The following is a 25372-nucleotide window of genomic DNA, read 5'->3' as shown; positions in this document are numbered from 1 at the left end:
CTATATATTTATACTCATGAACACCATTACAGCCAAAATTTGAACATCTCCATCATCTCCACACATTTCCCTGTGCTCCTTTGTAACCTGCTCCCTGCACCCTTACCCCACCACTCTCACCTTTCCCCCGACTGTACTTGATCATATGCCATGAATCAGGTAGTGTTAGTGTTCTTTTTCAAGTTGATACTTGTCTCTACTTTCTGAATATATGCAACATCCTTATAATAAGTGCTCAATGTCTTTGCAAATTCTAACATTTGAGTCAGCTCTGGGTTGCTTTTGATTGAATTATTTTTCTCTTTATTATGGGTGTATCTTCCTGCTTCTTTGCAATCCTGCTAACTCTTTTTGGATGCCATACGTTGTGAGCTTTGTTCTAGGATGCAGTTATTTGGAAACAGTTGGCTTTTTTCAGGTCTCACTTTTAAAATTTGTTAGGTAAGACCCAAGCAGTTCTCATTTTAGGGCCAGTTATTCCCCACAAATAAGGGAAGTCCCATTTGGTACTTCTACCACAGGGCCTGTCATTCATGAGGTTTTCTATTCTGGCTAGGGGGGAATAGGTACCATTCCTGGCTGGGTATGAGTACCTCTAATCCTTTCTGGGGGTTCTTTTTCAGCTTCAGGTCATTGTACCTGTGTGCAGGTTGGTACTCAGCTGAATGCTGGAAGGAGACCTTCTGCAAATCTCCAAAGTCTGTCTGTGCTGCTCTTCCCCTCCAGCATTCTGTCCTGCAAACTCTTGCCACCTGGGTCTCCATGGACTCAGCTCTGTCTTCAACTCAGAGTCCTGTAGGCTCCTCTGGGCTCATTCTCCCCAATCTACTGCCCAGAAACTCTTTCAAGCCAGTAAACTGGGGTAATCCTAAGACTCACTTCATTTGTTTTCTATCTTTCTTGGATCTCTGTTTTTAATATTTTTATATATAGTGTCTTAAAAACTGTTGTTTCATACATTTTGTCCATAAATTGTTAGGTGGGAGAGTTAGTCTGGTGCCTGTTACTTCACCTTGGCTAGAAGCAGACATCCCTTTAGTACCTCTTAATCCACCCTCCCTCCCCTCTCTTTTCACATTGCAATTTAGTTGTTAAAACAAAATTAGGTCATTTATCCTACAGCATGTTCCATAGCCTGGATTTTACCCATTCTGTCCCCATTGTACCATTTTCCTCTATCCCTTCTATTTCCTGTAAACTGATAGGTTGCTCTATAGGGTTGGTCAGACACAGATTCAGGTTATTCAGGTTTTTGGTTGGTTTGGTTGTTTTTTGAAAGAAAAATTCATAAGTGGTACTTGTTTTATTACATCATGAGGCATATGTCAGGCTGTCTTTTTGTTATAAGTTTTATCAGTGGGGGGTCAGAAGTTGTTAGCCTAATCTATAAAGTTCCTCAGTAACTCTTTACCTACTGGTTTTAGCAAACTTTAGTGATCTTTGCTTGGACAAATTACTTTCTTAGAGATAGGAAAGTGGTAGTCTTCTGAATTTGTCAGTCCTTCTACATTTATAAACTAGAATTCTTAAAAGGAACTTTTCGTCATCAAGTAGTTGATTATCGGGAGAGAGATCCAAGATGGCTGATCACTAGCAGCTCGGGCACTTAGCTCCCAGTGAAAGCGCAGAGAACGAGAGGACGCCACACTTTCAGACGAATATTTGTAGCTCACGGACCAGGAGATTCCCAGCGGAGGAGCTCCACAGGTCGCCAGAGCAACTCTTGTGGCCGGCGCGGCGGTTTTGCTGGCGCCTTAAAGCGGCAGTTCTTGGTGCAGAGTCCAGAGATTCCTGGGCAGAAAGGCACCATCAACCTTAACACCGCTGTCTTGGCTGGCACAGTGGATTGCTCAGATTTCGGTGCTGGGAATCAAAAAGTTGGACGTCCGCTCAGAGACCTAGTTAGAAAGTCGGTAATTACAAAGACAACAGATGGATAAATATATAATCAAGGGAAGAAAGCAGCCTAAAAAGGCAGAGAATACTCAAAATCAGAATGCCTCTCCCTCTACAGGGGATCGCAATTCCTCATCAGTAACGGAACAAGGCTTAATGGAGAACGAGTGTGTTCCAATAACAGAAGCAGGTTTCAAAATGTGGGTGATGAGAAACTTCTGTGAATTAAAAGAACTTGTTCTAACCCAATGCAAAGAAACTAAGAACCTTAAAAAAAGGTTTGACGAAATGCTAACAAGAATGGACAATTTAGAGAGGAATATAAGTGAATTGATGGAGCTGAAAAGCACAACACAAGAACTTTGCGAAGCATGCACAAGCTTAAACAGTCGAATTGATCAAGGAGAATAAAGGATATCAGAAGTCAAGGACCAGCTCAGTGAAATGAAACGAGAAGACAAGATTGGAGAAAAAAGGATAAAAAGGAATGAGCAAAGTCTCCAGGAAATATGGGACTATGTGAAAAGACCTAATCTACGTTTGATAGGTGTACCTGAATGTGATGAAGAGAATGAATCCAGGTTGGAAAATACTCTTCAGGATATCATTCAGGAAAACTTTCCCAACCTAGCAAGGCAAGGTAATTTTCAACTCCAGGTAATACAGAGAACACCACAAAGATACTCTTCAAGAAGACCAACCCCAAGGCACATAATTGCCAGATTTATTAGGGTTGAAATGAAGGAGAAAATACTAAGGGCAGCCAGAGAGAAAGGTCAGGTTACCCACAAAGGGAAATCTATCAGACTCACAGCAGATCTCTCAGCAGAAACCCTACAAGCCAGAAAAGAGTGGGGACCAATATTTAACATCCTTATAGAAAAGAACTTTCAACCCAGAATTTCCTATCCAGCCAAACTAAGCTTTATGAGCAACGGAAAAATTAAATCTTTTGCGAACAAACAAGTGCTTAGAGAGTTCACCACCACCAGTACTGCTTTACAAGAGCTTCTGAAAGAAGCACTATACATATAAAGGAACAACCAATATCAGCCTTTCCAAAAATATATCAAAAAGCAAAGAACATTAATACAATGAAAAATTTACATCAACTAATGGGCAAAACAGCTAGCTAGCATCAAACGCCAGTATTAAACTTATATATATTTCAATTGGATAAAAAGCCAAAACCCATCAGTATGCTGCATCCAGACCCATCTTAGATGCAACAATACACAAAGACTCAAAGAGAAGGAGGAAGATTTACCAACCAGAGAGTAAAAATAAACAAATAAACAAAAAGCAGGAGATGCAATTCTCGCCTCTGATAAAGTAGACTTTAAAGCAACAAAGATCAAAAGAGGCAAAGAAGGACATTACATAATGGTAAAAGGATCAATGTAACAAGAATAGCTAACGATTCTATAGATCAATGAGATAGAAAATTAACAAGGATATTCAGGACTTGAACTCAGACCCGGAACAAGTAAACTTAATAAACATTTATAGAACTCTCCACTTCAAATACACAAAACATACATTACCACCTCACACCTATTCCAAAAGTGACTATATAATTGGAAGTAAATCACTCCTCAGTAATCGCATAGCATTTCATAGGTTTAAATGAAATATTGGTTGGCTGTTTGTTTGTTATCTTCTTCCCTTATTCCTTCCTGACTACATCATTAAGTATAATTATCAGTATACAAGAGGTTTTCAATACCCATTACTAGATTGCATTCTAGCCTGGGCAAGAAAGCAATACTCCCATTCTCTCTCCCTCTTTCTTTTCCTTTTTCCTCCTCCCCATTCTCTCTCTCTCTTTCTCTTCCTTTTTCCTCCTCCCCATTCTCTCTCTCTCTTTCTCTTTAAAAAAAAAAAAAAAAAAAGTAGTTGATTATTCTGAGGTATGGTTCATACAGGAAAGGCAGGATATGTGTTTGATACTGTCCCTTTGTAGGTCAGCTTTCAGAATAATGAGTTTATTCCCCAAGAGCCTCTATAGGTGTCAGGTGACCAGCTGCGGTTGGCTTTGTTTTTAGTTTCATGAGCACATAAGTTCAGACTTATTTGATGTGCTTTACTCTGTGCAATGATTATTCTTATTGATGCTCAGATTGTCCCATCTTTGACCAATAGGAGCTTATTCTAGTTGGCCCTTGAGACCTTTTTTTTCATGACTCTGATAGTGTTGGATAGCTTCCTTGCTGTCCGGTAGAACAAATGTTCCAGGCTCATCTTGTTCATTTTCTATTCTAGGCCGGGAATCAGCCATTTTTCCAAGACACTTTGGTTTCTTTTAGGGTAAATGGTGGTTTAAGACCATAATACTAACAGTGCCCATTGTCAGAGTTGATCATTGCTTCTTGGTAGACCTTTTTATGTAGACAATAACATATATGTTTTTCTCTTTGTATGTTTGAAGGAAAATATATCATGAATTCATTCTGATATTTTCCAATCAAATTCAAGATTACAGGATTTTTATTTTATATGTCTAATTCCTTTCTCTTATCCTGAATATCCCAGTTCTGAAAAACACTGGAAATGTTGGAATTAGACTATCAAGTAATTGCTCATTTGCTTTATTCCACAGTACAAACATAACATTATGGGAATAAGTATATCAACACAACCACCTGGTGGTTGATATTACTGTGAACACCCCCAAACCCCCTGCCTAGTTCTTTCTCTCTTTAGAGTATATCCAACTAAGTATATACAGTCAGATCACTATATTTTAAAATCACTTAAAGTACCTCCACTCTGTGTATTTAGCTTAGTTACTCTTTTTTTTTTATTGCATTTTAGGTTTTGGGGTACATGTGAAGAACATGTAAGATTGCTGCATAGGTGTATACATGGCAGTGTGATTTGCTGCCTTCCTCCCCTTCACCTATATGTGGCATTTCTCCCCATGCTATCTCTCCCCAACTCCCCACCCCCCGCTGTCCCTCCCCTATTTCCCCCCAACAGACCCCAGTGAGTAGTGCTCCCCTCCCTGTGTCCATGTGTTCTCGTTGTTCAACACCCTTCTATGAGTGAGAACATGCGGCATTTGATTTTGTGTTCTTGTGTCAGTTTGCTGAGAATGATGGTTTCCAGGTTTATCCATGTCCCTACAAAGGACGCGAACTCATCGTTTTTGATGGCTGCATAATATTCCATGGTGTATATGTGCCACATTTTCCCTGTCCAGTCTATTATCGATGAGCATTTGGGTTGGTTCCAGGTCTTTACTATTGTAAACTGTGCTGCAATGAACATTCTTGTGCATGTGTCCTTATAGTAGAACGATTTATAATCCTTTGGATATATATCCAGTAATGGGATTGCTGGGTCAAATGGAATTTCTATTGTAAACTGTGCTGCAGTGAACATTTGTGTGCATGTGTCCTTATAGTAGAACAATTTATAATCCTTTGGATAAATACCCCGTAATGGGATGGCTGGGTCACATGGAATTTCTATTTCTAGGTCCTTGAGGAATCGCCACACTGTCTTCCACAATGGTTGAACTAATTTACACTCTCACCAATAGTGTAAAAGTGTTCCTATTTCTCCACATCCTCTCCAGCATCTGTTGTCTCCAGATTTTTTAATGATCGCCATTCTAACAGGCGTGAGATGGTATCTCAATGTAGTTTTGATTTGCATTTCTCTAATGACCAGTGATGGTGAGCATTTTTCATGTTTGTTGGCCTTCATGTATGTCTTCTTTTGTAAAGTATCTGTTCATATCGTTCTCCCACTTTTGAATGGGCTTGTTTGTTTTTTTCTGTAAATCTGTTTTAGTTCGTTTTAAATTCTGGATATCAGCCCTTTGTCAGATGGGTAAGCTGCAAAAATTTTTTCCCATTCTGTTGGTTGCCGATTCACTCTAATGAATGTTTCTTTTGCTGTGCAGAAGCTGTGGAGTTTGATTAGGTCCCATTTGTCTGTTTTGGCTTTTGTTGCCAATGCTTTTAGTGTTTTGGTCATGAAGTCCTTGCCTACACCTATGTCCTGAATGGTTTTGCCTAGATTTTCTTCTAGTGTTTTTATGGTGTTAGGTCTTATGTTTAAGTCTTTAATCCATCTGGAGTTAATTTTAGTGTAGGGTGTCAGGAAGGGGTCCAGTTTCTGCTTTCTGCATATGGCTAGCCAGTTTTCCCAACAGCACTTATTAAACGGAATCCTTTCCCCATTGCTTGTTTTTGTCAGGTTTGTCAAAGATCAGATGGGTGTAGATATGCTGTGTTGCCTCCAAGGCCTCCGTTCTGCTCCATTGGTCTATATCTCTGTTTTGGTACCAGTACCATGCTGTTTTGATTCCTGTAGCCTTGTAGTATAGTTTGATGTCCAGTAGTGTGATGCCTCCTGCTTTATTCTTTTTGCTTAGAATTGACTTGGCTATGCGGGCTCTCTTTTGGTTCCATATGAAATTTAAGGTGGTTTTTTCCAGTTCTATGAAGAAGGTCATTGGTAGCTTGATGGGGATAGCATTGAATCTGTAAATTACTTTGGGCAGTATGGCCATTTTCACGATACTGATTCTTCCTAACCATGAACATGGAATATTTCTCCATCTGTTTGTGTCCTCTCTTATTTCGTTGAGCAGTGGTTTGTAGTTCTCCTTGAAGAGGTCCTTGACGTTCCTTGTTAGTTATATTCCTAGGTATTTTATTCTCTTTGTAGCAATTGTGAATGGTAGTTTGTTCTTGATTTGGCTCTCTTTAAGTCTGTCATTGGTGTATAGGAATGCTTGTGATTTTTGCACATTGATTTTGTATCCTGAGACTTTGCTGAAGTTGCTTATGAGTTTCAGGAGATTTTGGGCTGAGACGATGGGGTCTTCTAGATATACAATCATGTCATCTGCAAATAGAGACAATTTGACTTCCTCCTTTTCTATTTGTATACCCTTTATTTCTTTTTCTTGCCTGATTGCTCTGGCTAGAACTTCCAGTACTATATTGAATAGGAGTGGTGAGAGAGGGCATCCTTGTCTGATTTCAAAGGGAATGCTTCCAGTTTTTGCCCATTCAGTACGATATTGGCTGTTGGTTTGTCGTAAATAGCTTTTATTATTTTGAGATACGTTCCGTCAATACCTAGTTTATTGAGGGTTTTTAGCATAAAGGGCTGTTGAATTTTGTCAAAGGCCTTCTCTGCATCAGTTGAGATAATCATGTGGTTTTTGTCTTTAGTTCTGTTTATGTGGTGAATTATGTTTATAGACTTGCATATGTTGAACCAGCCTTGCATCCCCGGGATGAATCCTACTTGATCATGGTGGATAAGCTTTTTGATGTGCTGTTGCAATCGGCTTGCCAGTATTTTATTGAAAATGTTTGCATCTATGTTCATCATGGATATTGGCCTGTAGTTTTCTTTTCTTGTTGAGTCTCTGCTGGGTTTTGGTATCAGGATGATATCGGTCTCATAAAATGATTTGGGAAGGATTCCCTCTTTTTGGATTATTTGGAATAGTTTCAGAAGGAATGGTACCAGCTCCTCTTTGTATGTCTGGTAGAATTTGGCTGTGAACCCATCTGGACCTGGACTTTTTTTGGGTGGTAGGCTCTTAATTGCTGCCTCGACTTCAGACCTTGTTATTGGTCTATTCAGGGTTTCGACTTCTTCCTGCTTTAGGCTTGGGAGGAGGCAAGTGTCCAGGAATTTATCCATTTCTTCCAGGTTTTCTAGTTTATGTGCATAGAGTTGTTTGTAATAATCTCTGATGATGGTTTGAATTTCTGTGGAATCTGTGGTGATATCCCCTTTATCGTTTTTTATTGCATCTATTTGGTTATTCTCTCTTTTCTTTTTTATTCATCTGGCTAGTGGTCTATTTTGTTGATCTTTTCAAAAAAACAGCTCCTGGATTTATTGATTTTTTGAAGGGTTTTTTGTGTCTCTATCTCCTTCAGTTCTGCTCTGATCTTAGTTATTTCTTGTCTTCTGCTAGGTTTTGAGTTTTTTTGATCTTGCTCCTCTAGCTCTTTCAATTTTGACGATAGGATGTCAATTTTAGATCTTTCCTTGCTTCTCATGTGGGCACTTATTGCTATATATTTTCCTCTAGAGACTGCTTTAAATGTGTCCCAGAGATTCTGGTATGTGGTGTCTTCGTTCTCGTTGGTTTCGAAGAACATCTTTATTTCTGCCTTCATTTCATTGTTTATCCAGTCAACGTTCAAGAGAAAGTTGTTCAGTTTCCATGAAGCTGTGCGGTTCTGGGTTGGTTTCTGAATTCTGAGTTCTAACTTGATTGCACTGTGGTCTGAGAGACTGTTGGTTATGGTTTCCGTTCTTTTGCATTTGCTGAGGAGTGATTTACTTCCAATTAAGTGGTCAATTTTAGAGTAGGTGTGATGTGGTGCTGAGAAGAAAATATATTCTGTGGATTTGGGGTGGAGAGTTCTGTAAATGTCTATTAGGTTTGCTGGTTCCAGGTCTGAGTTCAAGTCCTGGATATCCTTATTAATTTTCTGTCTCGTTGATCTGTCTAATATTGACAATGGGGTGTTAAAGTCTCCCACTATTATTGTGTGGGAGTCTAAGTCTCTTTGCAAGTCATTAAGAACTTGCCTTATGTATCTGGGTGCTCCTGTATTAGGTGCATATATATTTAGGATGGTTAGCTCTTCTTGTTGCATTGATCCTTTTACCATTATGTAATATCCTTCTTTGTCTCTTTTGATCTTTGTTGCTTTGAAGTCTATTTTATCAGAGATGAGAATTGCAACTCCTGCTTTTTTTTGTTCTCCATTTGCTTGGTAAATCTTCCTCCATCCCTTTATTTTGAGCCTTTGTGTGTCCTTGCATGTGAGATGGGTTTCCTGGATACAGCACACTGATGGGTTTTGGCTTTTTATCCAATTTGCCAGTCTGTGTCTTTTGATTGGGGCATTTAGTCCATTTACATTTCGGGTTAATATTGTTATGTGTGAATTTGATACTGCCATTTTGATGCTAGCTAGCTGTTTTGCGTCTGATGGGCTTCCCTTTGTGGGTAACCCGACCTTTCTCTCTGGCTGCCCTTAGCATGTTCTCCTTCATTTCAACCCTGGTGAATCTGACGATTATGTGCCTTGGGGTTGCTCTTCTTGAGGAATATCTTTGTGGTGTTCTCTGTATTTCCTGGACTTGAATATTGGCCTGCCTTGCTAGGTTGGGCAAGTTTTCCTGGATAATATCCTGAAGAGTATTTTCCAGCTTGGATTCATTCTCTTCGTCACATTCAGGTACACATATCAAATGTAGATTAGGTCTTTTCACATAATCCCATATTTCTTGTTGACTTTGTTCATTCCTTTTTACCCTGTTTTTCCTAATCTTGCCTTCTCCTTTTATTTCATTGTGGTCAATTCGGCTGTTGAAACTTGTGCATGCTTCGCGAAGTTCTTGTGTTGTGTTTTTCAGCTCCATCTATTCACTTATATTCCTCTCTAAGTTGTCCATTCTCGTTAGCGTTTCATCAAATCTCTTTTCAAGGTTCTTAGTTTCTTTGCATTGTGTTAGAACATGTTCTTTTAGCTCACGGAAGTTTCTTATTACCCACCTTCTGAAGCCTGATTCTATCATTTCATCACACTCATTCTCTATCCAGTCTTGTTCCCTTGCTGATGAGGAGTTGTGATCCCTTGTAGAAGGAGAGGTGTTCTGGTTTCGGGTGTTTTCATCCTTTTTGTGCTGGTTTCTTCCCATCTTTGTGGATTTAATCCACCTGTCATCTTTGTAGTTGCTGACTTTCTGATTGGGTCTCTGAGTGGACGTCCGGTTTTTTGATGATGAAGTTATTTCTGTTTCTTAGTTTTCCTTCTAACAGTTTGGCCTCTCTGATCTAGGACTGCTGAGGTCCACTCCAGGCCCTGCTTGCCTGGGGATCACCTGCACAGCTGCAGAACAGTAAAGGTTGCTACCAGTTTCTTCTTCTGCTTTGTCCCAGAAGGATACCTGCCAAATGTCAGTCTGAGCTCTCCTTTATGAGGTGACTCTTTGGATATACAGGGGTCAGGGAGCTGCTTAAGGAGACAGTCTGTCCTTTATAGGAGCTCAAGTGCTGAGCTGTGAGCTCTGTTGTTCATTCAGAGCTGCTGGGCAGGTACATTTAAGTCTGCTGCAGCAGAACTCATAAACCCCTTTTTTTCCCCAGGTGTTCTGTCCCGGGGAGTTAGGGTTTTATTTATGAGTTTCCGCTGTGCTGCTGCCTTTTTTTTTTCTCAGGACTGCCCTGCCGCAAGGAGGCAGCCTAGTCACTGTCTGCCTGCAGAGGCTTCGCTGAGCTACTGTGGGCTCCGCCCAGCTGCCGTGTGAACTTCCCTGCAGACCTGTTTATATGGGTGTAGTTAGAACTGCCTCGGCAATGGTGGCCTGCCTCTGTAATGACGGACTCTCTCTGTAATGGCGGGTTGCCTTGGCAACGGCGGGCTGCGTCGGCAATGGCAGACTGGCTCCGTAGTGGTGGAGTGCCTCGGTAATGGCGGACGCCCCTCCCACACACAGCTGGACCATCCGGGGTTCAGCTGTGCTTACTGTGAAACTCTCAACCCAGAGTGTTTCCAATTGCTGTGTTTTTGTTTTTGTGGGGGTGGGACCAGCCGGGCCTGATCACCTGGCTCCCTGCCTCAGAGCCTTTTGTTTTTTAGTTGAACGGTCGGCTCTCTCCCAAGCGTTCTGGTCGCCTGTTGAAAAGGCGCCGGGATCTGTGTGATTTCCCGTGTGGCAACCCACTGCGCTGGCTGAAACAGTGGCTCTAAGATTTGTGGTGCTTTTTTGCCCGGGAATCTCCTGGCCTGGCTCCCTGTTTCAGTAACCGCCCCCCGCTTTTTTTTTTTTTTTAATCAGATGAATGAGCAACTCTGCCTTCCCGGAGCTTCCCAGGACCCAGTCCTGTTTACTCTGTACTGGGAACCGCTGCGCCGGGGCTCCGGCAAAACAGCCACGCTGGCCAAAACAGCCACGCTGGCAACCTGTGGGGCTCCTCCACCTGGGAATCTCCTGGTCTGTGGGCAATAAAAGTGCATCTGGAAATGCGGCGTCCACTCACCCTCTGTGCTTTCACTGGGAGCTGCAATCCTGAGCTGCTCCTAACTGGCCATCTTGGATCTTCCCTCTCTCAGTTACTCTTTTTAGTGTTTAAATTGCTGTGTCTTCAGCTACTGGGAGTCTATTCAACTTGGCTTCTGAGCCTTTTTAACACAATTCTAGTAGTGTTTGATGATTCCTTGCTTTCTCATATGACAAGATGTTCCAGATTATTCTACATTTTCTGGCCCAGACCTGGAACCAGCCATTCGAAGTCCTTATTTCTTTTAGTGGGAGATAGTATTTAAAGATAATTTAGTCAATAAGGGTGTACATTAAACTCAATTTGACATTGTTTTTAGACCTTTTCAGTAGCCAGAGGTAGGAAATAATTTTTTCTTTTTTTAGAAAACATACATCATTAGTTCAGTTTGATAGCTTCAAATGAAATTTTTCATTATTCTTACTTTTTTGGCTTTATGTTTGCCTTTTTTCCCCTCTTATCCTGAAAACCCTGGTTCCTGATGATATTAACATCATTTCTTATCTTACATGTATGTAAATAGAAACTAAGTACACGTACACATGTAATTTCTGAGTAATATCTGTATTAACAATATGATTATTGAAAAGTTTTAAGTTTCAGGCTTTTGTTAATTGTTCTTAGGATATATCACTAGATTTTTTTTTTCCTTCAACTTTTAAGTTCTGGGGTTCATGTGCAGGATGTACAGGTTTGTTACATAGGTAAATGTGTGTCATGTTGGTTTGCAGCACAGATCAACCCATCACCTAGGTATTAAGCCCAGCATCTATTAGCTGTTCTTCTCCCTCCCCCATGCTCCCACTCTGACAGGCCCCAGTGTGTATTATTTCCTGCCATGTGTCCATGTGTTCTCATCGTTCAGCTCTCACTTACACCCCACTAGATATTCTTTTAAAGTCACTGAAGTAATTCCTTGTTGTATGGTTAAACCACCAACTTGAAACATAGGTTTATTTGTTTTATTTTGCTTCTGATTTTAAAGAATTGCTTTTTAAAATTTGAATTTAAATTTTGTTGTATAACTCTATACAACATTTGTATCGCTCCAACATAAATCTTAAAACAAATCTAGCTTTTCTGTGCTCTCTACACTTTGTTTCCTTCCACCCACATAGGCTGCCACTGTTGGTAGCCATTTTACCATATTAGTTTCTAATATAAGCAAGTGTGCCTGTGTATCCGCCTTCCCCCTGTTTTATACACAAATAGTAGCTTATATACAAAATGTGTCTGCATTTTTCCATACTACTATATCCTGGAGACCACTCTGTAGCCAGAGAGAGAATCTTTATTCCTGTTCCATCTGTATGGTATACTCCATTATTGTTAACAGGCTTTGTTTTTTAACAAATCAAATTGCTAATGGCTGTAATTGGCAAGGATTGCTTTCAAGTTGAATTGTGGCTTGTGTATACATCTATAATCAAATACATTTTAGTTGTTTCAAACTCATTTAGAAATCTCAGTATTAGCTGAAATGTAAGTATTAGGGTTCTTCAGGTCTAGCAGTGAATCCAGTTCTCTCTCTACACTTTCTACACAATGACATTCTTGGGTGCTTCCATCAACATCATTTACATTTATGCCATTGTTCTGCTAATGATTTATATGCAGCTAGCCCAGACCTCAGAGCTCTGATTTTATAACAGTCACTTGCTGTACATCTCCACTTGGATGTCTCACAGATATCTTAAGCTTACCATATTACAAAGTAGCACACTTTGTTTCCCACAGAAATTATGTTCTCCCCACCCCTCAACTCTGCATCTCACACATCCACCCATTTACCTAAGTTAGAAACCTAAGAGCAGTTCTTGACTCATTCCTTTTCCTCCCTTTTCAAGTCCTGGATGATGTAAAAAGCTAATCCTGATGATTGTATCACCAAAATAAATTTCCATTCTGGTGTCATTTTCATCTCCTCTGTTACCACCATCACCACCTCTCTGACCTGGATTCCTGCCATCAGTCTCCCTGCTTCCACTCATGTCATGTCACATTGTCACTTGGGGTCTTTCCATCTCATATGGGTCCTTCATGACCTACCTTGTTCCCCAGCCCTTCACCCATTCTGGTCTTTCAGTACCTTAAACATCCGAAGGTTGTTTCCTTCCTCTGGGTTTTTCCCTGCTATTTGCTCTACCTGAATGCTGATCTCCTTATTTTCATTTAGTTCTCAGCTTAACTGTCATTTACTACTCAGTCTCTTTCCAGTCACATTATCTAAAGTAGATCTCTTAAAATTCTTTGCGCCTGTTTTGTTTCCTTCATGGTAATTATCACAACTTGCAATTTTTTATGTTTATTTCCTCTTTATTTCCTTCACTAAAGGATAGAAATCCTCTGTCTCATTCATTGTCATACCCACTGATTCTGAAACATAGTAGATACCTTAATAAGAACTCAATAAATATCTGTAGAATATGTAGAAATACAGTAAAATTCAAAACACCATCTTATGAAAAGCTTTACTTGCTTAGGTAGAACCCATTGCTTATGTACTCCCCACATCATTTCAAAATGACTAAAACTACTTCATGAAATATAAACAGTGCCTGGACAAAAACGTAAATAAATGTATGTGAGTGTGTGTTTTGGTGGAGAATGGGTAGCATGTAAGATTAATCTTCAAAAAACACTTCTAAGATTCTCTGACCTTATCTTAAAGAGAGGTAGCAAATTTGGCTTTGAGCTTAACAACCACTGCAAATTGAGTTCTATGATGTTCAGTACCTAGACCATAAGATAAAAAAATCTTTTGAAAAGGATGATACAGTTGAGCTGGAAACCAATCACCTGCAGTAATTCTGTTACCGTAGATTCATAGTCTTTTCATTAGAAACTTTATCCTAATATCAATGAAACAGAAGATGCAAAATACTCATAAATGTAAACATGAGTGTTGATGGAAAGACTAAGATGTGAACAGATGGCAGTGTCATCTTTAACATGCTTTATGGATTAGATTTTGAGGATTAATACCAGAATTACAAGAAATATATCTAACCTATTATATCCTCTTCTAGTTGGAGTTTGAGCAAGTAAATATGCATTGTAATACAAACATTTCCTTTTAAAACTCTTCAACAGGACTCTGACTTGAAGAAAACAGTGGATGAAAGTGCACGGATTCAGAGAGCGTACAATCACTATTTTGATTTGATCATCATAAATGACAATTTAGACAAAGCCTTTGAAAAACTACAGACTGCCATAGAGAAACTGAGAATGGAACCACAGTGGGTCCCAATCAGCTGGGTTTACTGATGATTCAGTAAGGTTAACAATGAAAATTAAACTTTTAAAAAAAGTGACTGCAACAAATAAACCTTCTACTGAGAAAACACATCACAGATAGAAGATATCTGCCAAGTCCAGGCATTTTTATGGTGTAGATTGAAATAACAGTACACTGTTCTGAATTTTTATATAAAATGTGGTTGGGAAGGTGTACTAATATATAATTTATCTTAATTTTTCTAACTTTGTATGAATAATCTTTCTATTCATATCACATAAAGAAATGCGTTGAAGCATTTTGTATATGTTTTGATTTAGTACCCTTGCCTTTTTCATCAAAGGAATTTTCAAATCATTCACTCTAACATTGGTCTCACATTTTCACTGTGATAATGAATATTACTTGAAATAGTTTTGTAAAGCTGTCATTTAGTTCAGTATTCAAATAGTGAAGGGTTAATCTTATCAGAAGAAAATAGTTACTGACCTTCCTTATAAATTTCTTACAAAAGCAGAATTTTAATGTCAGTGTTATAACTAGTCTACTACCATCTAAATCTGATATCAAAAGTCTGATCAGTTTACATATTTTCATTATTTCAGAGATGTCTGGCTATCCATTCTAATTTAAACAGATACATTAGTTTTGTCTCTTCATTTCTATCTTTACTGAAAAATTGAAGAGCAATACCTTGCACTCTCTTATGAAGTTATTCTTTTTATTTGTTGCAGTGATATGCTGATGCTAACTAATTTAACATGTACACAGTAAGCTCTGGGGCTGGAAGCAAGGTCATGCAGACTGAGAGAGTGCCTTATCCTGTAAAACCTTACAGCAAAATGCCACTTGAAAGTTTATTTATTTTCACATGTAAAATTTTAACTGACAAAAGGAACCCACTACTTTAAACAACGTTTTTATTAGAACATGGTCAGCAAATGTGTCATGCCTCTGCAAATTTTTGTTATGTTTAAAGATGCCTCTAAGTTTGCAGTTGGAGGTTTTTGTGAATAATCAATGTGCTTTTAGAAATGTGATGTGATCCTTAGGGTGCCTGTTCTGTCTGTTGTGTTGAGAACCAAATCCATTGAACAACTTAAAAAATTTGGAAATAATTGTCAGCTATTTTGTATACATACACACAAAATATATACATTATATAATATGTATATTATGTATTATATAATATATATTAAATAATGTTTTGTATATTTTTTACATATCTGTTAAGAAATGTACTTTTTTTTTTTTTTTTGAGATGGAGTCTCTCTCCGTTGCCCAGGCTGGAGTGCAATGGTGTGATCTTGGCTCTCTGCAACCTCCACCTCCTGGGTTCATGAGATTCTTGTGCCTCAGCCTCCCAAGTAGCTGGGATTACAGGTGTGCACCACCATTCCCGGCTAATTTTGTATTTTTAGTAGAGACAGGATTTCACCATGTTGGCCAGGCTAGTCTCAAACTCCTGACCTCAAGTGATCCACCCACCTTGGCCTCCCAAAGTGCTGGGATTACAGGCATGAGCCATTGTGCCTGGACAAGAAATGTACTTTTTGTTTAATGATTGCGGAAAGAAGTTCTCCTTTAGATACATTGACTTATATAAATTCCCACATACACCTCAGTTAATGTCTTCCTTTAGGATTCTTGGATAATAGAAATTCTTTGTAAAACATATTCAGAGATGCAGTTCATTATTAAATCACAGTAACCATATACTATATTGTTGCTAGCTTTCCATTAAACACTATTCACACTTTAAAGGCTTAGGTACTTAAATATTGATGTTTATCTTTGTCTGGTGTTAGGCGCCAGACACGTGACTGCTGAATTTGTTTTTTCCCTCACCAAAGTTGTCATATGGAATGCCAGCTGGGAGGACTTTGAGGGAAAAGAAAATATATGACAGAAAGCAGTATTCACACATTGTTTAAAATATTTTTTACAATAAAATAAAACACCCAAGTTGTCATATTGTTAAAGTTGGAAAGCTATAGGTTTTTCTTTTTTTTTAACTGTATATTTCATGGCCAGAACACAAATTCACATTTCTTATCCCTGGACAGGAAATTGGTAACAAAATGGATTGTACTATTTTAATAACTGTGGAAACTTTTAAACTACATGTATTTACACCAAATTCTTGGCTTCTCAAAGCAACATGAATCAAAGCACAGTCAAGGTGAGGCCCTATGACTTAGTGTTTCAACACACACTGGAAATTTTAAGAGAAATTTCAGTTCTGCAGTCTCAGGAATCGTGCTGTATTGTCTAATGTACTTTCATGCTGCAGCATGGAGCCTCTTTAAACAGCTTTGGGATAATTATAGCAGCACAAGAAGTTTATCTGCAAAATATTTCAATTATCTTGGTACAATAGATGACTTTTACATCATGTATATTGTTAGCCTTATGTGATATAAAATGTATTACTTAGAAAATATACTTAAAGAATTATTTCTATTATAAATGGTATTCATGATTAACTACTTAATTAATGCTCATTAGATTTCTCCTAATATAAAATGAAATGATAACAGTTTAGTTCATTTCAGTCTAGATGCCAATGCTAACAATAATATATTTGGATAAGTTCATTGCATCTCAATGAAGAATCATTGAACTTGAAACCCAAGTCCCATATGAATCTGCAGGAACAAGCAGTGCTCTGCTGGGGCAAGAAGCTCCAGAGGTCCTGGGTTCTTCCTACGTAATGAGAGTATAGCTGTGATCAAGGAAATATGAACTTCTCTTTTGGGAAGATCTGAGGTAATTAGCGTTATAAAAGAGAAAATGGTTTAGAGTGATGTTGAGCAATTGATAAGAGTTGAAATACACACATTCATATGCTTTTGGGAAACATGATGTGCCAACACATTAATGTGCCTGAGGGTTCCTTGTGGACAGATGAGTGTCCACATTTCAGCACTCAGGGCATGACTGTACACAACCTAAGACTATACATATATATTTTCATTTTTAAATGTGCAAATATCCGTAGAGGTGATGTTCCTAGATAAGTCATTTAACTGTAACTAGAGAAATAAATGTGATGGCCCTAGAAAGTAGAATTTTCACTTTCATTACAGCCATGCCTTTATTATACAGTCTCCATTTCTGTGTAATATTTGGATATCACATATCGAATACATCAGGACTTTGTTTATTTTGGCTAACTTTATACAATTGCTGAACATAGCTTTCTGAAATAGAAATTGTATTAGAAACCCAGTATGCCTACAGCAGTAGTAGCCTAATCCCTAGATTCTAGACTCTAATAAATTTATAGTAGTCTTTAAGAAGTTTCCTTTAAAGCAACAAATAATTAAGGCAAATTTAGATAATATCCCAAGTTAGCAATAAAATACAACCATGTGACGTTACAGATTATGTCCAGTTACTAACTGCTTTGACCATAATATCCCAATGACAATAAAAAATTATCCTTGCTTTAAAAATTATTAAATGGTACTTATTTTTATGTATAAGAAGTGTCATGATCCCAGTGATTGGAGTTGATTTTCAAGGTGGATAGCCATAGAGTTAGGTAAAATTATTTTGAATTGGCAAACTAAAGATAAAAATTTTGCAAATTGCTCAAAATCATAATCTACTTACATTTTACTTTTATAACTTCTGAAACAGCACTCAATTATCCAGAAATCACATGCTAGACAGCCAATAATTTTGTTATCAGTGAACCTTAACTAAACATGAAAAAGGCAATCCTGAAGTTTTATGTACATAGTTCATTTTTAAAATGTTTGAGTTGCCATATATTATGTATGTGTGTATATATATACATATATATATGTACACAGCTCTGTGTATATGTAAAGTTCTCCCAAAATACATGAATATAAAACTGAATGTATTCATTCATGTAATTTTAACTAGCATTCTAAAATTTTAAATTACTCCCATTTCTTAAACATTCTGAAAATTTTTTTAGTTTATTTTAAAAGGCTCTGGTTCCACCTTGAAGCTGATAATCTTTCTGAAAAATATATGAGAAGTTAAGCTCAGAAAGTGGTCATTATCATAATTTAATTTTCTTAAGGAAAAAGAGGAGGGTTCTGGATAGAAACCTCTTGGGAAATTCTAAAACTTTGGAATGAATCTGTAATATGATTCAGGCTGAGATTATGGTACCTGCCTTTGTCTTATTTCAAGAGGTTTGCTGTGAGAATTCCTGTAATAACATCTGGAATGTATCTAGAGTTCTGGGAGAAATTCATTCTTTTAAATAATGGAATTATAGTATATAATACAAATGAATACTCACAAAATTTAAGAATACATTTGAATAATAATTCAGCATCTGTCAGTTTTTATGCAGGTTTATACCTGAGGAAGACGACAGTTCTGTAATTTTTTAAGGTAAGGTTATTTTTAAATTGCATTTTTGTTCTAGCCTTTTGCAATTTATAGTCTTTTAAAAATATTTTTCATAATTCATCATGTTACCTTCTGTGTTCTTGGAATGTTTTTTGAAAAATACACAGATTCAAATGCATATCATGAGTCCTTAATATACTAAACGGGGAAAGAATGATATTTCTAAAGTAAGAAGCATGGTTCACACCACTTTGGGAATACACTGCAGTACTTTTAAAAAAAAGTATTCTCTAGTGATAACATTAAAGACAGGGTACTGGCCAAGATCCTAATTCTGACGTCTGTGTGATCTTTGATGAAATTTATATTTCCCTTTATCATTACTATTCTACTTGTTAAGTGAGGCTAAGTTAATATTTGCCTTCGCCTTACAGTTTATAATTTGTAACTGTGATGTGGCAAATGCTGAACTGAAAAATCCTTATTGAATTACTTTATCTGTTCTCTTTTATTTTAAAGTGTACCTTTTTCTGAAGTAATGTAGTGAATAGTGAATACCGCTCAGGAATTCTTCTTCCAGTTTTAAAATAACCCCAAAGATACCGTTTCAACTGGAAGAGGGTCTGTTCTCTCTTAGTCCTAATCAGAAAGTCCCTTTTAGCTTATGATCCCATATTAAAGCCAAACCTTTAGCAAATCTGTGCTGCCAACCAGATCACTCACAAATCAAACAAAATGTAAGCAGGCAATCCAGTACTCAGTTACACCAGAAGACTCTGAGCTTTGCCCCGGAAAACTGTCCTACTTTATTATCCTTATGCCTGAAATCACTGCAGCCCTATTTTTTTTTTAACCCATACCATTAATTTTAAAAGGCCTCTATTTCTTTATAGAAAGAAACATTCACAGTCAGGTCTAGTTAGTGAACCTCAAAATCCAGATATTAATCCACTTTAGTTATTACTTTCTAATTGCTTCTCAGTCATTGGCTAATAAGGGAGTGGTGTGATAAATTTGACTTATCGTCACATACAAAAGTTGGTCAGAAGGGATAGTTCTCTTCCGTTCTTTTTTCCCCTCCTGGCTCTTACTGTTTTCTAATCTCCAGTGTAAATGGAATGAACACATCTATAGTTAAGGTAAATGCCCCTTATAAAATCAGAAGATTGAGTGATTTACTGCTTGTAAAACAACTGTTTTTGAATCCCATGAAATAGGTGGTATTGCTAACACAGAACAGAAGCCAAAAAGGTCTTAAAATTAGAAATAGATGTCTTTATTGTACTTCAGCCAACAGCAAGCCAGGAGTAGGAACATGTATAAATATGACAGGCCATATATGAAATTTGGCTCTCCTCCTATCAAAGTGTCCTGGAGCTTGGAGGAAGCCTTAAACAGGAAAAAAGTATACTCATCTGATGTATGTAGAAACTCATCAGCTGCAAATTACCAACGTTAAACCAGAAGTCATTACCAGTTATGTGTGGTTTTCATCTTATCCTTGAATAGGAGAGGTGGACAGTAGTGTAAGTAACATTGCTTTAAAGACACGAAGCTTGTCCTGGTAAACATGGTCCAAATGAGAAATGCCTCCATCGTTTCAGGTAGAATCAGATTTCAGCCATAAGCTTAGCTACATCTGTATTTGAAATACAATATAAATATTTCTTATGTCTCTGTATCCTCTTTTAAAAAGAATTGCTGACTGGCTCCCGTTTCTTCAGTAACATTGATTTTTTTTTTTTTTTAAAGAAGTAGTATCTTGGACTGTGTTGTAAAAGAATGAGCACTAGCTTTAAGCAGCAAGTGCAATTTCTCCATGTTATGTTGAGCTCTGTTAGAGCCTATGATGAGTATTTGAGGTGAAACCTTGCTGTGGGAATTTTTTATTCCTCCTCCACGCCCCCCCTCCACCCCCACCAGTTCATTTTGGTAAATCTTTTCTTTGAACACAGATGCATGCTTTTTTTAACCTCTAGTCTTTGAAGTGACTGTAGAAGAGAACTTTAAAAAAAAAAAGGAGGGCAGAATGCTTGTTAGCAATCTGAAAATCAAGGCTGAACAAGCTGCTTAAGTTTCTGATTAAGAAGTTTAAAAATAAAAACTAATTGCTACTGCTTTCCAGGTAATTGTATTACTGGTTTCTGTATAAAAGAAACATTATTGCTGTTGTACAAATAAAATTTTTCCTGCAGTACAATTAAGTATTGATTTTTCAGAAACTGACCCTATAAACCTTTTCACATAATTCCATGTGCTGTCCAAAACAAAAATAATTGAAATGTCTAATCCATGAGATTACATATTCCTGGTAAGATATTTTTGTATATATAAAGAAATATTTACTCATAAAAATGTGTTTCATTTATAGGTAGAACTAAGGTTTAGAGATAATGGAGAATATCTGATTAGCTTTGGTAATTTTTTATTTTACTGTTTAACTTTTAGGTTTGGGGGTACATGTGAAGGTTTTGTTACATAGGTAAACGTGTCACAGAGGTTTATTGTACATATTATTTCATCATCCAGATACTGAGCCTGTACCCAGAAGTTAATCTTTTCTGCTTCCCTCCCTCCTCCCACCCTCCCCACTCAAATAGAACCACTTAGAAGTGAGAACATGCAGTATTTGGTTTTCTGTTTTTGCATTAGTTTGCTGAGGATAATGGCCTCCAGCTCCATCCATGTTCCTGCAAAAAACATCTCAGTTTTTATGGCTGCATAGTATTTCATGGTGTGTATATATATTACATTTTCTTTATCCAGTCTGTCATTGACAGGCATTTAGGTTCATTCAGTGTCTTTGCTATTGTGAATAGTGCTGCAGTGAACATTTGCATGCATGTCTTTATGGTAGAATGATTTATATTCCTCTGGGTAGATACCCAGTAATGGGATTGCTGGGTCAAATGATAGTTCTGCTTTTAGCTCTTTGATGAATCTCATACTGCTTTCCATAGTGGTTGAACTAATACGCACTCCCACCAACAGGGTATGAGTGTTCCCTTTTCTCTGCAACCTTACCAGCATCTGATAGTTTTTGACTTTTTAATAATAGCCATTCTGACTGATGTGAGATGGTATCTTATTGTGGTTTTGATTTGCATTTCTCTAATGATCAGTGATATTAAGCTATTCTATATATGCTTGTTGGCCACACGCATGTCTTTTGAGAAGTGTCTGTTCATGTCCTTTGCCCACTTCTTTTTAATGAAGGGAGCTTGCTTTTCTCTTGTAAATTTAAGTTCCTTATAGATGCTGAGTATTGGACCTTTGTCGGATGCATAGTCTGCAAATATTTTCTCCCATTCTGTAGGCTCTTTACTCTGTTCATAGTTTCTTTTGCTGTGGAGAAGCTCTTAATTAGATCCCACTTGTCAATTTTTGCTTTTGTTGCAGTTGGTTTCGGTGTCAGTGAATAGTGGCACTTTTTAAAAAAGATTTAATGAGGAAGTTGGAGATATCTAGTTAGAAGAAACCTCTGGAGGCCCAATTCCATCTCACTGTAAGCACACCTAGCCCTGCCACGCCCACATCTCTACAGGTGTCTGACAAGATGCCTGGCAGTAACCGGAGACTGTGAACAACTGTAGTAGCATAAAGCTACCTTCTTAAGGTATTAGTTCTTCTTTAAGAACTAATAGCTAGTTCTTAAAACAATCCAGCATGTCAACTGGCTGGTCTTAGAGCAGTTGTGCAACAGCGAAATCCCTGAGTTTACCGTGTGATATAACCCGGACTTTCGGTGCTTGCTGGGATGGCGTCTTTCAGTCTTAAGTCTTTCATTTTCATCTGGTTTTTGATTTGGAGGATAAGACATACAGAATTCTAGCAGGAATAGAAAGAAAAAATCTCTGCCTCTTCTCCCAACCTCTAAGTCGCTCTCTCCCTAAAGGAGCCACCGTTAGATTTCATGTGAACTCTTTAAATGAAAATTTCTGTGCATATTGGTAACAGGTATCTTTTTACATAAGTAGATTCATATTACATCTTCTGTTTGCAATTTAGTTGTACTTAGAAAACCGGATAAAAGGTAGGTAGAGTGCCACGATTTTGGCACAACTGCTTTCACTTTTGCATATTCCTTTCCAGTTTGTATATAAGACATTTCTGTATAGCGGTTGCCACTATATGCCACTTTATAGCTTCTATAAGCATTTCCATGAAGAGTCTTATTTTTAGTAGCTGTGATGAAAGGGTTATTTGCTTTATTCTTCCTTGTTAACATTCATTAAAATCTGAAGGGAAGAAAGGGAATAAGTGGGTGATGTTGCAAGGAAAAAATAGGTGCTGCATAACAACATGTTTCCAACAACCGCTACCCCTCATCCCCGGAGGCTCAGATCCTGTCCATGGAATCAGGGACACAGGGAGCCGGTCCAAGCTGTTTATAGAAGGACATCAAAACAAGCAGAATCAAAAGCAAAATAGACATAGTTCAAAGTTTCCTTTAATAGAATACCCAGAATACATAGGAAATCAACATGTGCCAGACATAGAATTACTATGTTCACCAAAGCATGGCAAGGTCAAATAATAAATGCATATAGCTAGGGTCCCAGGCAGGGGTGCGTTGCTGTTAGATTTTTTAAAGTAAAGTATGATTTTGGTTAGCAGAGGAATATACTCTTAAGAGCATTTACAATTCATTTTCCGTCATCAAGTAACATACAGCACATCTAAAACGTAGCCTCTTATGTGCAGAGAAATTGCCTTCCCACAGCATTCACAATGTAAAAAGAAATTCTTTTGATTAAAGAGTCAACTCTCTCTGTGTAACAAAAAAAGTGGAATGCAAGTGACAGATGGACGTATTATTGTGCAGAAAAAAAGTCTGAATGAATGTATGCTAAGAATTCTCAGCCCTCCCAGCTCTTTAGGTGCCGGAACCTAACTCAGATGCTGGGTCACCAGCACAGGAGGGCCTCTGATAAGAAAAACTGTTTAAAGAGTACCTGGTGGCTAAAAATGAGGTCATTCATAATGCAAAATGCCACCACTTCTTAAACTTTTGTAAATTTGTTTCATTGGTCAACTTTTAACATGCATCTGACCTTTAACAATTCTGAAAAATACTCAGCTTTGGCCAATAACATGTACTTACAGTTCATATATGACATCATGAATGTTCTCTGCCTAAAGCACAGAGTCCATTCAGGGTTATACAAAGAAGCAGTGGGAAGATTTTAGAGTCCTTCAGAATGACGGCTTTCACAGATGACTTCAGTCTCTCCAGGCTAACGTCAGCTAAGGCAAACAAGCGCTGCACGATCCCAAACCTTTCTTTATCTTTCAGGGGAGCCAAAGTTGGGTCTTCAAGATCAGATACTCCATCATCAGAGAGAGCACGAAGCTGAAATAACAAATTCACTTTTAAAATGTTCTTAAAAATCTACATTGTTGGACAGTAATGCACTTCTAGGTAATTCTGGAGTTGGGGGAGGGAATCTGTCTTTTTTGTTGTTGTTATTGAGACAGAGTCTTGCTCTGTCACCCAGGCTGGAGTGCAGTGGTGCAATCTTGGATCACTGCAACCTCTACCTCCTGGGTTCAAGCGATTCTTTTGCCTTAGCCTCTCAAGTAGCTGGGACTACAGATTCATGCCACCACACCCAGCTAATTTTTATGTTTTTAGTAGAGACAGGGTTTCACAATATTGGCCAGGCTGGTCTCAAACTCCGTAACTCGTGATCCACCTGCCTCAGACTCCCAAAGTGCTGGGATTACAGGTGTAAGCCATCATACCCGGCCAACTATGTCATTTTAAAAATTCCCCAAATAGAGCAGGAAAACCCTTGAGGCGTAATATACAATATATTTGATCCAGGCCAGAATCTCAGGCTGGATTCTATCCAATTTGCCTAGGCTCCGCTGTCTGAATCCCTACTCTCTGAACTCTTTCTACTAGTCCCATTAAGTCCAGCACATTAGAAAGGTCAGACTGTATCTTGCTCATATAAAATAATATGTCTAGTTTTTATTTTAATGACGATATTAGAATTTCTTATATATTTGCATGAATTCCTCAAAGGTAGGTACCATAGTTTAATTACGCTTCTTGCCTCAAGAACCTTTTCCCTTGCTATTCCCTTCTTCCAAATTTCGGTATTGATCTCCCCTTCTCGTCACTGAGTTGTCAGCTGAAATGCCACATGGAAGGCCTTTCCCAGTCCCTTTCCATCGATCTACTCCTAGCCCCAGAACTCAGCCTTACGTTACTCCATTATGTTGTATCCACAGACTTCCTATATCTTAAGTAATATGTTTGTTTGATAGTGTTTAGTCTGCTTTCCTTATTAAAACCCTAAGCTGCTCCTGAGACCAGGGACCTTGTCTGTCTTGCTCACCACTTGCCTTGCCTACAACACAGACACTGTTCTTCACAGAGGTCACTTCGGATGCCGCTCTGGTTCTACCTGCTCAACACATACTTGAAATCTTTGATTTGCTTTTAGGGTCTTGATCTGTGCCTGTAATACTTTTTCAAAAATCTTCAGCAATTACAAATATGCCAGTAGATTTCATTAGGCACTCAAGATCTGATTAATATAGGAGTAAAATCTTAAATTAAAAATGAAATAAGCCTAGAAAGTATGCCTTAATTTTAAGAAATCTGAAGGGAATCCAAAAGAAAAAATTCCAGAAATGTCCTGAGCAGTGGTGACTATCCTCAAAGTCATGCAGCTTGTCCAGGTGACTGAAGGGTAGCATTCACTGGAATGTAAAAGTACTTGTGTGTTTATTACCAAAATCAACCTCATGAACCTTGTAGATTCGCCAAATACAACTCATAGTGTTACCATTAGGCTCAGACTGCAAACGATTGATTGTGCTTTAGA

The 25372-nt window shown here is 38.0% G+C and overlaps 2 protein-coding genes across 5 annotated transcripts in view; one reads left to right on the top strand and one right to left on the bottom strand.

The window, feature by feature from the left end:
- PALS2 (protein associated with LIN7 2, MAGUK p55 family member) overlaps positions 1–20733 on the top strand; it is a 135222-nt gene extending 114489 nt beyond the window's left edge. For both annotated transcript variants that reach the window (XM_021670160.2, XM_021670161.2), the window contains one exon: positions 14048–20733. In XM_021670160.2, the coding sequence (XP_021525835.1) occupies positions 14048–14224 (177 nt within the window). In that variant the 3' untranslated portion in view covers positions 14225–20733. The remainder of the gene's footprint in view (positions 1–14047) is intronic.
- GSDME (gasdermin E) overlaps positions 19782–25372 on the bottom strand; it is a 64284-nt gene continuing 58693 nt past the window's right edge. For 2 of the 3 annotated variants that reach the window (XM_021670158.2, XM_021670157.2), the window contains exon 10: positions 22966–23886. In XM_021670158.2, coding sequence (XP_021525833.2) covers positions 23653–23886 — 234 coding nt within the window. In that variant the 3' untranslated portion in view covers positions 22966–23652. Of the gene's footprint in view, positions 22772–22965; positions 23887–25372 lie in introns of those variants that run through there. The other variant, XM_064380539.1, reaches the window with a different exon arrangement.

Source organism: Aotus nancymaae, unplaced genomic scaffold, assembly GCF_030222135.1.
Source record: "Aotus nancymaae isolate 86718 unplaced genomic scaffold, 86718_ANA_hifiasm-v0.15.2.pri h1tg000025l, whole genome shotgun sequence".
Lineage (NCBI taxonomy): Eukaryota > Metazoa > Chordata > Mammalia > Primates > Aotidae > Aotus > Aotus nancymaae.
Note: the sequence above shows the minus strand (reverse complement) of the source record. Positions and strands in the feature narration are given on the sequence as shown.